At 49.0% G+C, this 14,955-nt stretch overlaps 1 protein-coding gene across 2 annotated transcripts in view; it reads left to right on the plus strand.

Annotated features, from left to right (window-relative positions):
- NPAS2 (neuronal PAS domain protein 2) overlaps positions 1 to 14,955 on the plus strand; it is a 199,286-nt gene that overhangs the window by 159,199 nt on the left and 25,132 nt on the right. For both annotated transcript variants that reach the window (XM_070798303.1, XM_070798304.1), the window contains exons 11-15: positions 399 to 546; positions 3,186 to 3,270; positions 10,473 to 10,614; positions 11,417 to 11,517; positions 14,658 to 14,747. In XM_070798303.1, the coding sequence (XP_070654404.1) occupies positions 399 to 546; positions 3,186 to 3,270; positions 10,473 to 10,614; positions 11,417 to 11,517; positions 14,658 to 14,747 (566 nt within the window). The remainder of the gene's footprint in view (positions 1 to 398; positions 547 to 3,185; positions 3,271 to 10,472; positions 10,615 to 11,416; positions 11,518 to 14,657; positions 14,748 to 14,955) is intronic.

Raw genomic sequence — 14,955 nt, forward strand, 5'->3', positions numbered from 1 at the left:
CAGAATTCATGACCATTTCCTGTGATCTTCTTTTTAAATTTGTTTCTCAAGTGGAGGGACATTGCTTTACAATGTTGTTGTGTTGATTTCTGCTGTACAGCAACTCAAATCAGCCATAATTATATACATGTCCCCTCCCTCTTGAGCCTCCCTCCCCGCCCCCATCCCACTCCTCTAGGTCAATCACAGAGCACCGAGCTGGGCTCCCTGTGTTATGTAGCAACTTCCCACCAGCTCTCTACTTTACACGTGGCAGTTGATGGTCACTTAAGAGCCATCACTACTGGGGAAATGACCACTGTCATTTTGAAAGCTGGTGTTGTTAAAAGTGACTGTGGGAGGAAAGGGTCCTTGTGTCTTAATGCTGGTTATATGCTGACTCCGTCTTCCACTCACAGTGATGCAGTTTGGCAAAGGGAAGTCGTGCTGCTACAGGTTTCTAACCAAAGGCCAGCAGTGGATTTGGCTCCAGACCCACTACTACATCACCTACCACCAGTGGAACTCCAAGCCCGAGTTCATCGTGTGCACACACTCGGTGGTCAGGTGCGGGCCAGGGGCTAGGAGGGTGGGCGGGCCAGGGGCTGGGAGGGTGGGCATCCTTAGGGGTCCCCAGCAGGTGGCTCAGAGCCCCAGTATCCTTAGGGGTCCCCAGTTCTGAGGAGTGAGCCCGGGCCTGAGTTCTGCAGCAGGACTCTGCTCGCAGTGAGCAGACTAATCCCCAGAAGCCAGCTTCTTCCTAGCCCACACTCAGCCCTGGCCTCCCAGGGCTGAGACTTCCTCCCAGGGCCCCGCCAGGCCCCTCTGACAGCCTCACTGAGCTCTTCCAGGCAGCCAGGATGTTCCTCCGTAAATTACTGCTTCAGTGACCTACTTACATATTTTCCCTCATCTCCATCCGGCCCCCAGCCTTCCCTTGTCACTGGTAGGAAAAGAAAATTAAAATTTTGCCTCTGAATAACTCAGAGACATAGTCCCTCCTGCCACCCCTCCCCCTTTTTTGAATGCCTCAAAAACTACTGATGGCAACCAAGGCAGGGTGGTACAAGAGCCAGAGGGTTCCTGGTGGCTCCCTGACCTCAGGGAGAGGTTACCTGCCCCAGCCCCATGTGGGTGGCAGGGCTTCCAAGGGAGGAAGCAGATCCAGTGTTTCCTAGACACTGCCTGTGTAGGGTCACAGTTCCCAAAGGTAAAGGGGAAATGCTGTTTGGGTTTTTTTCCCCAAGTACAAAAATTTTAAGAACATAAATTAATTTTAAGCTGGTCTAGAGGAGAGCTTTTGAGGAGAGCAATGAAAGAAAGGTTAGAAGGATCACATTATATATAGGTATCAATACAGAACAAATAGATGATAGATAACAGATATATGATAGATCGAGATATACATATACATACCTATTGTTACGTACATGTACATAAGAAATGGATGATTGTCAGCAGATAATGGGTAGTTAGGTAAATGGATAGAGCAATAGATGATAGATAGATGAATAGATAGTTGATTGATAGATGGTAGATGACTGGTTGATTGATAGATAGATAATAGATGGATGGATAGATACTATCCATATACACTTACTTATCTATTCTATCAGGCAAAACATTCAATTTGTTTTTTCCATAAGATCTCTAGAAAACCTGAACAAGCTTTCTGGCCAAGCCAGTACACACACACACTCACACACATGTAAATCCCTCCTCTTTAGTAAGTGAGGAAAGAGGAAGGATAAGAAATGCGGGTAATTCTAGGCCAGTGACCCTGATCATCACGTACATGCCCACCCCCAGGGGGACCTGACCCTGACTTCCCAGACCACCCCTGGGCATGTCAGCAGCCAGTGTTTTTTGATTCCATGTCCAGCCTCCACACCCCCCACCCCCCACAACTGCCTGGCCCTTTGCCAGGGGGTCCTCTTGTCCCCAGGTAAGACTGAACATCGTCAACACCTTGCTCCTCAGAGTCTGATTTCTGGTCTATCTTCTCAGATCCCAGAATGAGATTCTCAGAGAAAGTAGGGAGCAACCAACAGAGAATGAAGTCACAGGTGTCCCCGAGGCGCAGAAGCCACCACTGCTCCCCAGGCCCAATACCCAGCCCACAGCTCTATAGTCAGTGCAAAAGCCACAGCTGGGTCACTCGGCTATCACCACTCTGAGTTATTTCCCCATACCATTCAAAGAGTGGGTCCATAGACTAATTGGCCATCTGGGTCTGGCTAGTTCTAGGTTTGGTCGAAAGAAAACTTCTGGAAGTTTTATAGTCTGTAATTGTAGTCTGTAATTACTAAAAAAAAAAAAAATTTATATATCACTTCCTCCTGTGCATAGTCCAAACTGCGTAGGTCTCCAGTAAGTCTTCTAATTATTTGAAGGCTGAGGCTCATCGTATTAATGAAAATAGGTTTCTAAAGACAATTGTGCGTGGGGGTTTCTGGGTAGGATGGGTCAAGATCAGTAAAAAGAGAAAAGAACAACAACAACAAAGGAAAGTGTAGGCAACAACATCCTGGAAAGGAAAATGTTCTTTTTTATGTGTTTAAAGTTTTTTTTATGATTTTTTTTTCTTTTGGCTGTGCCTCACAGCTTGTGGGGTCCATTCCCTTCTCCAGGGGATCTTCCCGACCCAAGGATCGAACTCATGTCTCCCATATTGCAGGCAGATTCTCTACCGTCTGAGCCACCAGGGAAGCTCCTTAGTTCCCTGAAGTGAAGTCACTTAGTCATGTCCGACTCTTTGCAACCCTATGGACTGTAGCCTACCAGGCTTATCCATCCATGGGATTTTCCAGGCAAGAGTACTGGAGTGGGTTGCCATTGCCTTCTCCAGGAGATCCTCCCATCCCAGGGATTGAACCCGGGTCTCCCACATCGTAGGCAGATGCTTTACCATCTGAGCCACCAGGGAAGTTCCCTGACCGGGGATCAAACTGGGGCCCCCTGAAGTGGAAGTGTGGAGTCCCAGCCCCTGGATCACCAGGCAAATCCCAGAAAGGAAGTCACTCTGAATGTCACAGTACAAGTGACTCCTGTGGAATGTAGGCCCAGGAAGAAACCCCATCCCCAAACAAGTAACTGGGCCAGCCTTGCTAGTGGCTGCCCTGGGAGAGGGTGTCACGCAGCCCTCTTTGCTGGTGTCATCCCGGGACGTCCCCCCTCCAGCTGTGGTCTCTTCATTTCCTGAGCAGTTACGCCGAGGTCCGGGTGGAGAGGAGGCAGGAATTGGCGCTGGAGGACCCGCTGCTGGAGAACGTCCACCCTTCTGCACTGAAGGTAATCTGATCCCCAGCAGAGAGGAAGGCAAAGTTTGACTGAGTAGAATCTTTCATGAGTTGTGATCATAAAAACAGTAATACCTGAAGCAGCAGGTCATGTTTTTTGAGCTCTTGCTATGTTCCCAGTACTCTTCAATGTAATTTGAGGGGTATTTGCTTACATGCCCCTCATTGAGGTTCCTGCGAGGTGGGCACCGTCAGTGTCCTTCAGGTGAGACTGAGCGTACTGTGGATGCAGATAACATATCTGAGGTCATGGAGACTGGGAACTCACAGAGCTGTGTGAGAAAACAGCCTCTCGACTCAAAGCAGGGTTTGGTGACCTTCCAGCCTTAAAAGAACAACTGTGCAGGCAAACCTCAGACATACTGCAGGTTCCAGACCACCACAGTAAAGTGAATATCGCCACAAAGCAAATCACATTACCTTTTTTTGGTTTCCTAGTGGATATAAAAGATACGTCGACCCTATTCTGTAGTCTGTTAAGTGTGCAAGTGAAACTGTTAGTTCCTCAGTCATGTCTGACTCTTTTCAAACCCATGGACTGTAGCCCACCGGGCTCCTCTGTCCATGGAATTCTCCAGGCAAGAATACTAGAGTGGGTTGCCATGCCCTCCTCCAGGGGATCATCCCAACCCAGGGATCGAACCCAGGTCTCCTGCATTGAAGGCAGATTCTTTACTGTCTGAGCCACCAGGGAAGCCCAGTTGTTGTTGTTGTTTTTTTTTAAATGGCATACCTTAATTTTAAAAAGTGAGAAATAGATTTAAGGGCCTAGATCTGATAGATAGAGTGCCTGATGAGCTATAGAATGAGGTTCGTGACATTGTACAGGAGACAGGGATCAAGACCATCCCCATGGAAAAGAAATGCAAAAAAGCAAAATGGCTGTGTGGGGAGGCCTTACAAATAGCTGTTAAAAGAAGAGAAGTGAAAAGCAAAGGAGAAAAGGAAAGATATAAACATCTGAATTCAGAGTTCCAAAGAATAGCAAGAAGAGATAAGAAAGCCTTCTTTGGCGATCAATGCAAAGAAATAGAGGAAAACAACAGAATGGGAAAGACTAGAGATCTCTTCAAGAAAATCAGAGATACCAGGGGAACATTTCATGCAAACATGGGCTCGATAAAGGACAGAAATGGTAGGGACCTAACAGAAGCAGAAGATATTAAGAAGAGGTGGCAAGAATACACAGAAGAACTGTACAAAAAAGATCTTCACAACCCAGATAATCACAATGGTGTGATCACTCACCTAGAGCCAGACATCCTGAAATGTGAAGTCAAGTGGGCCTTAGAAAGCATCACTACGAACAACGCTAGTGAAGGTGATAGAATTCCAGTTGAGCTATTACAAATCCTGAAAGATGATGCTGTGAAAGTGCTGCACTCAATATGCCAGCAAATTTGGAAAACTCAGCAGTGGCCACAGGACTGGAAAAGGTCAGTTTTCATTCCAATCCCAAAGAAAGGCAATGCCAAAGAATGCTCAAACTACTGCACAATTGCACTCATCTCACACTCTAGTAAAATAATGCTTAAAATTCTCCAAGCCAGGCTTCAGCAATATGTGAACCGTGAACTTCCTGATGTTCAAGCTGGTTTTAGAAAAGGCAGAGGAACCAGAGATCAAATGGCCAACATCTGCTGGATCATAGAAAAAGCAAGAGAGTTCCAGAAAAACATCTATTTCTGCTTTATTGACTATGCCAAAGCCTTTGACTGTGTGGCTCACAATAAACTGTGGAAAATTCTTCAAGAGATGGGAATACCAGACCACCTGATCTGCCTCTTGAGAAATTTGTATGCAGGTCAGGAAGCAACAGTTAGAACTGGACATGGAACAACAGACTGGTTCCAAATAAGAAAAGGAGTATATCAAGGCTGTATATTGTCACCTTGTTTATTTGACTTCTATGCAGCGTACATCATGAGAAATGCTGGACTGGAAGAAACACAAGCTGGAATCAAGATTGCCAGGAGAAATATCAATAACCTCAGATATGCAGATGACACCACCCTTATGGCAGAAAGTGAAGAGGAACTCAAAAGCCTCTTGATGAAAGTGAAAGTGGAGAGTGAAAAAGTTGGCTTAAAGCTCAACATTCAGAAAACGAAGATCATGGCATCCGGTCCCATCACTTCATGGCAAATAGATGGGGAAAGAGTGGAAACAGTGTCAGACTTTATTTTTCTGGGCTCCAAAATCACTGCAGATGGTGACTGCAGCCATGAAATTAAAAGACACTTACACCTTGGAAGGAAAGTTGTGACCAACCTAGATAGCAGATTCAAAAGCAGAGACATTACTTTGCCAACAAAGGCCCATCTAGTCAAGGCTATGGTTTTTCCTGTGGTCATGTATGGATGTGAGAGTTGGACTGTGAAGAAGGCTCAGCACCGAAGAATTGATGCTTTTGAACTGTGGTGTTGGAGAAGACTCTTGAGAGTCCCTTGGACTGCAAGGAGATCCAACCAGTCCATTCTAAAGGAGATCAGCCCTGGGATTTCTTTGGAAGGAATGATGCTAAAGCTGAAACTCCAGTACTTTGGCCACCTCATGCGAAGTGTTGACTCATTGGAAAAGACTCTGATGCTGGGAGGGATTGGGGGCAAGAGGAGAAGGGGACGACAGGATGAGATGGCTGGATGGCATCACTGACTCGATGGACATGAGTCTGAGTGAACTCCGGGAGTTGGTGATGGACAGGGAGGCCTGGCGTGCTGTGGTTCATGGGGTCGCAATGAGTCGGACATGACTGAGCGACTGATCTGATCTGATCTGATCTGATGGCTAAAAAATGGTAAGCAGCATCTAACAAGACAGGATTGCCATAAACCTTCAATTTGTAAAAAATTACACTCTCCAAGAAGTGTGATAAAGGAAAACAAATAAAACAATGTCTGCCAGGTGAGTCCACTTTGCATCTCTCCTACAGATGAAAAGCCGGGGGTTATTCCATCATCCCATCGAGCTGGGGCACAGTCTGTGCATCCTGTCCTCCCCTTAGCCTAAGTGCTGTACCTGCCCTCAAAAAGAGCACCCCACAAGCTCATTGTCCCTCACACTCCCTCTATGGTATTTCTGGCAGGGTGTACTTGCCGCTTCTGTGTCTGGGGTCTGAACTGACATCCTTATTGGAGCCACCTTGTCATCAGGGAGCCCTGAGAGGAATGGAGAGGTGTTTCTCTTCACAAAGCCCAGACCTCTTTCGTCTCCAGCCTGAGTCCCTGGCACCCTCTGGCCAGGCAGCCCTCATCACTGACAACCCGACAGAAACTCATAAGCAGACCAGAACCCTGTTTCTCAAAGGTCATTCTTCAAGCAGACACATATGTTGGGAGGAAAAAAGAGAGAAAGCAAGAAAGGGAATGTTGTATTTCATCAAAGCTAAGAAGCCATCGATTGTAAGATCTATCTCTATCTCCACTAGGAAAGAGAGAAAGCTGCCCATCTGTGAAGTCAGGATTTCTTATTGTGAGTTGAAGGACATATCCCAGTTTCATTTTATGTCAAAACGTGGGAGGGAAGTTCATCTTAGAATTGATGAAACACGGTTCAAGTTCCAACCAGCCCGTGACCTAGAATCTAGAGTCTCTGGCTAGAAATCGACACTACAGCAGTGGTCAGTTTATCTTTTCTATGCACTGGGAAAAAAACAAAAAAAATTAATGTGATTTGCTTTATTATGATACTCACTTTACTGCAGTCAGTGAACCATAGACACATCTCTGCTCCATTAAGAACTGAGTTAGGAAGAGGAAGAGATCCCCTTTAGAGACCAGAACGCATTTGCATCTTTGCTGAGTCGCTCGCACTGGCAGGCAAAGTGCTATTGCCTTGTGTAGTGATTCCTCACCAGCACCATGCTCCAACACCTCTGTCATTGTTCATGGACATGTTTATTACCCAGCTCTGTCACATGAATGTATCATATGTCATGTCCAAGGCTGGAATTAAGCTGTTCATAGGCAGGTGTTCGACACACCATACATCACAGCTGAAGATCAAGCATACAGTGTGTTGTCCAGCCAGAAATTCATTATTGAGGTTTCCGACCTTTGGGGAATATTAGAGCTCAATGAAACTTCTCATCAACATGCACTTATGTATAAACACACAGAAGACTCTTGAGAGTCCCTTGGACAGCAAGGAAATCAAACCAGTCAATCCTAAAGGAAATGAACCCTGAATATTCATTGGAAGGACTGATGCTGAAGCTCCGATGCTTTGGCCACCTGATGCGAAGAGCTGATTCATTGGAAAAGCCCCTGCTGCTGGGAAAGATTGAAGGCAGGAGGAGAAGAGATCAGCAGAAGATGAGATTGTTGGATGGTATCATCAACTCAATGGACATGAGTTGGAGCAAACTCCAAAAGATAGTGAAGGACAGGGAAGCCTGGCATGCTGCTGTCTGCGGGGTAACAAAGAGTTGGACGTGACTGAGCGACTGAACAACAAACACACAAATACAATCTCAGGCTGTCAGATTCAGAAGTCCCTTTTAAAGTCACAGCTCCAGGACCGTGCTTTTCAAATTCTCAGCGCTAACGGACCATTTGGATTTTTAATTTCAAATCTGTCATGACGGATGTCACTGACGAAATGCAGATTCCCCTGCTTGTGTGTGATGTACAGCAGATGGTTAGAAAAGTTCCTCAGCTCTTCCTCTCACTTCCTGCATTTACTTGTCTGCTGACCAGGCACACACAATCCGCCTGGGACCCCACTCTGAAAGGTGTGATTTGGGGAGCACTGTTCTCGTTTGGTCACGTAAGACCCAGTTACATAGGTTGTGAGAGCTGGACTGTAACGAAGGCAGAGCGCCAAAGAATTGATGCCTTTGAACTGTGAGGCTGGAGAGGGCCCTTGAGAGTCCCTTTGACAGCAAGGAGATCAAATCAGTCAATCTTAAAGGAAATCAACCCTGAATAATCATTGGAAGACCTGATGCTGAAGCTGAAACTCCAGTATTTTGGTCACCTGATGCAAAGAACTGACTCATTGGGAAAGACCGTGATGCTAGGAAGGATTGAGGGCAGAAGGAGAAGAGGGCGTCAGAGGATGCAGTGGCTGGATGGCACCCCTGATGCAGTGGACATGAACTTGGGAAAACCCCAGGAGATGGTGAGGGTCAGGGAAGCCTGGCGTGTGCAATCAGTGGGGTCACAAAGAGTTGGACACAACTGGGTGACTGAACAACAACTTCTTGCCTGGAGAATCCCATGGACAGAGGAGCCTGGTGGGCTACAGTCTATTGGGACACAAAGAGTCAGACACAGCTGAAGCAACTTAGCTTGCACACACGCTGTGACCAAGCAGTAGGGTCTGAAAATATACAGTGAACCCAGCAAGCCCAGACACACCCTGCGATTCTGTTTTGCACAAAGCCCTTTATGGCTGGTAGCAATCACTTCAGGCCTGTTTGGGCACACTCAGGGTCCACCCTCACTGGAGGCCCAGCACAAAGCACAGAACTGTCATGTAAACTTAGACACAGGGATTTAAGACCTGGCACCAGGGACACCAGCCTGTCCAGGCAGCCCAGGAATCCCACCATCCTTCTGAGAATAGGAAGGAGCCTGGCTGAGCAGAATAATCATTAGGTTTCTTCTTTAGCTTAAAAATCACTAGAGTCATTTTCTTAGGCTTATGACCCAGGTGGCACTACTGGTAAAGAGCCCACCTGCCAGTGCAGGAGATGTGGGTTTGATCCCTGGGTTGGGAAGATCCCCTGGAGGAGGGCAGGGCAACCCTCTCCAGTGGGCCCCTGGAGAATCCCACAGACAGAGGCGCCTGGCGGGCTATAGTCCATGGGGTTGCAAAGAGTCAAACACGACTGAAACGACTTAGCACACATGCATGCGTGACACCTGAGCCAACGCAGGATGGAAAGGTGGTTCCTCAGGGTTGGAAAGTCACAGTTGCTTTCTCTTCATGCCATGCTCTTGAGGCAGAAGCACCCTTAGGGCCCAGCAACAGTTACGATCCAGGGATCAAGAATTGGAGACCTTTGCCCCTTGGCCTTGGGTGCCTTGAAGCTGCAGAGGAAGAGCAGTGGGAGATGGTGTCCAGAACGGTCCAAAGGCATTTGTCTGATTGGAGTATTTATTTTTTATTTTTTAAATATGTTTATTTGGCTGCATCACGTCTTGGCTGTAGTACCTTTGTTGTGGGACCTTTATTGCAGGCTTCTCTAGTTGCAGAGCTCAGGCTTCTCTCTCTAGTTGGGGTGCACAGACTTAGTTGCCCCAAAGTATATGAGATCTTAATTCTCCAACCAGGGATGGAACCCACGTCCCCTGCATTGGAAACCGGATTCTCAACCACTGGACCACCAGGGAAGTCCCAGAGTATTTTCCTTTTTTTTAGATTTTTTTTTTAATGTGGATCATTTTTGAAGTCTTTATTGAATTTGTTACAGTATTGATTGAATTTGTTACAGTATTGTTTCTGTTTTATGTTTTGGTTTTTTGACTGGGAGGCATGTGGTATTCTAGCTCGTGAGGCGTGTGAGCAGGGATTGAACCTGCATCCCTGCATTGCATTGGAGGGTGAAGTCCTAACTGGATCGCCAGGGAAGTCCCTCATTGGAGTATGAATAACCCAGTCCCACCAGTAACCTTATTTCTAGAATCTGCCTCTCCACCCCACTTCTGGGAAAGCCAAGATTCTGGGCATGAGGTGACAATTTTAAGGAAAAACAAAATGCCAAGTCAATTATGAAAATCTAAAATATCAAAATAGAAGCCAAGAAAGTGTAATAAATACTGCTTACAGGATGAAAAAAAACCTGAAACTCAGTTGCTCAGTCATGTCCTACTCTTCGCAACCCCATGGACTGTAGCCCACCAGGCTCCTCTGTCCATGGGATTCTCCAGGCAAGAATATTGGAGTGGGTTGCCATGCCCTCTTCCAGGGGATCTTCCCAGCCCAAGGTTTGAACCCAGATCTTCCGCATTGCAGGCAGATTCTTTACCATATGAGCCACCAGGGAAGCTACCAGGCCCTCAAAGATGCTAGATTATATATTTGTATAAACAGTCCACCTGAATGTGTCTGAAATTCTCTCCAAGCAGTTATAGTATTTCTCTCAGTACCCTTCAAGCTTTCCTACATATTTAGAGGACAACTAAAGTAACATAGCTCATTGCCATGGTCTTGATGCTGAAACATGGACTCTGTGTGTGTGTGTTTCAGGAGAAGGGCTCCAGCCTGGAACCTCAGCAGCACTTTAATGCACTTGACATGGGCACCTCAGGCCTTAACACCAGTCACTCACCATCGGCCTCCTCAAGAAGTTCCCACAAATCCTCACGCACAGCCATGTCAGAGCCCACCTGTAAGTGTGACTCTGCAGAGGGCAGGGCAGTTGGGAGTATACAGAGTCCCACGAGGGACCCCACATGCAAGGAGAAGCTGGGCAGTCCGTGGCATGAAGCTGAAGTCGCCATCTGGTCCCCACTCCTTGCTTCTTTCCCTCTAGCTTCCTCCCCCTGCCCTGCCCCACCCTGCTCCATGCTCCGGTTCCTCCTCTGCCACGAAGCCGACATTCAGCAGGTGTCATGCGGACCTGGTGAGCTGTGTGATCAGGCAGGCGGCTAAACCACGTGGTGCACTGAAAGCTTGTGGGTGCTCTGCTGTCCTCCCCCTGCACCCCAGGCAAGGCTGGCAGAACTTTTGGGCCTCTCGGAGCCCCTGCATCAGATTCCAAACAGGCCCATGTTTCATGCACCCTGTGGTCACCCTCCCCCTCTTTTTAAAATTTTTATCTATTTACTTATTTATGGCTGTGCTGGGTCTTCACTGCTGTGTGCAGGCTTTCTCTAGCTGCGGCCAGCGGAAACTCGTGTCCAGTTGCGGTGCGTGGGCTTCTCACTGTGGTGGCCTCTCTTGTTGCAGAGCACGGGCTCTAAGGCTCGTGGGCTTCAGTAGCTGCAGCACGTGAGCCCAGAGGCTGTGGCGCATGGGTACAGCTGCCCCGCAGCATGTGGAATCGTCCCAGACCAGGGATGGAACTCGTGTCCCCTGCCTTGGCAGGTGGATTCTTAACCACTGGACCACCAGGGAAGTTCTCTCTCCCTCTTTTGATAAGAGAGCTGTTAAGTGTGTGCAAGTCTGCAAGGGGCCGTGTTTTCTTGCAGCCACTCCAAGCAAGCTGAGGGCAGAGGCCAGCACCCCGGCTTTGCCCAGATCGGCCCAAGAGCTCCCAGTGCCAGGACTTGGCCAGGCAGCCGCGATGCCGGTATGTGTGTGACCCCAAACTTTCCCCCTAGACTGCGCTACAGCACTGCAGGGGCCTGCCAGGCCACGGGACTGCAGGTGGCATCTTCTAGAGAACACACTGTACTTAGAGATTGTGGGTGGCGGGCGGGGGTGGGAAGCTAAGTAGCTTAATTGGCAACTAATTTGAAACACTGATCCCAAAATTAACATGGATGTATATCCACAGCGTGCAAAATCCAAAGGCGTTTTAAAGCTTGAAACTTCAAACCTGGGGGGTCCCGTCCACAGAGCCTCTGGGGGTACATGTTCAGGACTCTCCCATTTTAGACCCCCATTCCCAGTGAAAATGTCTGAGAAGCTTGATGTCAGCAAAAATGTCCCTTGGCATATATTGGGTTGGCCAAAAAGTTTGTTTGGGTTTTTCCATTCCATCTTATGCAAAAGCCAAATGAACTTATTGGTCAACCCAGAATCAGGCAGCATCCTTCATATATGCCAGGCCTCTCCAGGACTCATTGGAAAAGACCCTGATGCTGGGAAAGATTGAGGGCAGGAGGAGAAGCAGATGACAGAGGATGAGATGGTTGGATGGCATCACCGACTCAAGTGATGTGAGTTTGAACAAACTCCCGGAGATGGTGAAGGACAGGGAAGCCAGGTGTGCTGCAGTCCAGGAGTCCCAAAGACTCAGACATGACTGAGTGACTGAACAACAACAACTCCAGGACATCAGGGAACATGGCCTCCTAGAAAGCACACTGGCTGGATGCGGGGTCACTGTGTACCTGCCACACTCCGGTGATCCAGCACAAGCTGCCACCCACACCAAACTCAGTGGCGTAAAGCGACCAGGACTTCCCATGTTCACGGATTCTGAGTCAGGAATTCAGAAAGGGCACAGTGGGGGTGACTCTGCTCTGCTGCCTGGTGCTGGAGGTCTCCCCATTCAGGGCTGGGAGGTGCATCCCCGGCTGAAGGTGGGCTCAGCCAAGAGCATCTTCTGTTGACCCGCATGGACGTCTCCACGTCATCCTTCCAGCAAGGCTCCTGGTTCCAAGAGGAAGACTCTGGAGAGGGACATCCCACGAGAGCCAAACACAAGCCACGTGGCTTTCCGTGCCCCCCGACTTCAAGTCCCAGTACATTACCTGCACCATCCCTCTCAGTCAAAGCAGCCACAAGCTCACCTGTGGAGTGGGACACAGACCTTGCTCTGGAGGGGGGAAGCGTCCCCAAATTTAGCGGCCACGTTCAGGTAGTTACCAAGTACCTTTTTCCTATCCCTGGCTGACATTTTGGAGATGGGAGTGAAGTCACTGGGTTTTCCTGGTGGCTCAGCAGTAAAGAATCCCCCTGCAATGCAGGAGTCACAGGAGACCCGAGTTTGATCCCTGGGTCGGGAAGATCCCCTGGAAGAGGACATAGCAACCCACTCCAGTATTCTTGCCTGGGAAATCCCATGGACAGAGGAGCCTGGTGGGCCCCTGGCGAGCCCATGGGGTCACAAAGAGTCAGACACGACTGAGCAACTGAGCATGCATAAGGGGCCAAAAAACGTGAGACTCTACCTTCTGAGCTCCTGGTCCTTGGAGACCACCTCTTTTCTCGAATACCTCTAAACCTTTCTTCATGGGCTTCCCAGGTGATCAGCAGTAAAGAACCCACCTGCCAATGCAGGAGACACAGGTTCAATCCCTGGACTGGGAAGATCTCCTGAAAGGGAATGGCTACCCACTCCAGGGTTCTTGCCTGTTAAATCCCGCGGAAAGAGGAGCCTGGCTGACTACAGTCCATGGGATCACAAAAAAGAAACAACTTAGCAACTAAACAACAAGCCTTTCTTCTGAAGTGCTCCTCAAATTTCCCACTTGTCCAGGAATACTGAAAATACAGTATGCATAGTGAAGCAAAAAGGCTTGGACTCATGCCACCTGCTTCAAATATGACTCAGTTCATCCGTTTAGTAGCTGTGTGACTCTCAGTAAGTTAACTAGCCTGTGTCTAGGTTTGGAAATAATCATAATACCTTCTAGCTTGAGAATTGAGTGAGTTAATACATCAAAGGTACCTGGCAAGAGTACCAGGTGGTGGCAGAGACTCTATAAATGGGCCACAGCTAGAAATAGTAACAGACAAGGAAGCTGAAACCCAGAGAGGTGGACAGAAGAGCTATTTGGACTCAGGTCATCCAGTTCCAAGCCTGGCTTTCTAGCCACTGTACCAAACTGCTCTTCTGCCAGCTGAGGGTGGCAGGGTTCCTCCACCCAGTTGAGCAGTGGAACACAATTGAGAGAATCCGAAGCAGCCCCTAGGACTCTCATTCAAAACAAGGCCTCCTGCTGCTCTGCCCCAGTGCTGTCCTGGGGACAACTTGCCACTAGAGCTGCTTTTCATAGCCCCCAGGGCCTGGGGCAATGATGGAATAGCTTCAGAAGAATCTTTTTTACTTTTAAAAATTCTCAAGAGCTTCATGAAGCTGAGGGTTGCGTTTCTCATTTCTACACATCGTTCCCCCCGCAATTCTAGTCCCCGCTGCAATGGCCCCCTGCCCACAAGGTGTGGGATTCAGCTGACCTTGCAGGGCTCTCTCCCCCAGATTCCAGCAGTGTCCCGTGAAACTGCAGCCACAGACACTGCCTGGCAAGGCAGTGATGGAGAGCGTGCCGCTGCGTCTGTCCCCATGAGTGTGAGTGTTGAGCGGAAAGGCCACGCAGAGCCAACACTGGGTGTGAGTTCACGACCTTTCTGCTGGACAACACCGCTGAGAAAGTATCAATTTAGGGAAAGACCAGCCAAATCCACCAAGAATGGAGCCTCGAACAGGAGGGAAGGTGGGGTGGGGTGGCAATGCCCAGCTCCGGCTGGTGGTAGTGATTCTGCAGAGTGCACCATGGTGGGAATGTCGGGCCTGAGTGGTCCCAGGGTCCCCCACCCATCACCAGCTGTGTGTCAGCTCTGACTCCATTCCCTGCAAGGGTAATAGCCTGTGACCCCACCTTTTCAGAGGAACACATACCTGCCAGAAGTGAGCGATCCACTCCAGGGCAGAGGGCCTCCTTGAAGCCAGAGAGCCCAGCTGGCTGAGAGACGGCGCCCCATCCCTTCTGTAATAGCCCAGAAGCTTATATGTATCAAAGCCACCCTCCCTCTCTCCCCAAGGCCCCCCTGCCAGCCCCGGCGTCCTGTGACCTCACACAGCAGCTCCTGCCTCAGACCATCTTGCAGAGCCCACCTGCCCCCGTGTCACAGGTAAGTCTGGGACTCAGGGCAAGGGAGACCCAGGGAGGCACTTCCTTGAGACAGGATGCTGAAATCCACTGGAGGATGTGGGTACACATCCAGACCAAGGCCCCCAACATGAAACTCTTCCTCCCCACGTGCAGGCGGGGTGTGTTGAGTTGTGGGTCTGCCCCTTCCCTTGCCCCCTCCCCACTGCCCTCATCTCCATCCGTCCTCC

This window comes from Bos indicus, chromosome 11 (genome assembly GCF_029378745.1).
Source record: "Bos indicus isolate NIAB-ARS_2022 breed Sahiwal x Tharparkar chromosome 11, NIAB-ARS_B.indTharparkar_mat_pri_1.0, whole genome shotgun sequence".
In the NCBI taxonomy this organism is placed as follows: Eukaryota; Metazoa; Chordata; class Mammalia; order Artiodactyla; family Bovidae; genus Bos; species Bos indicus.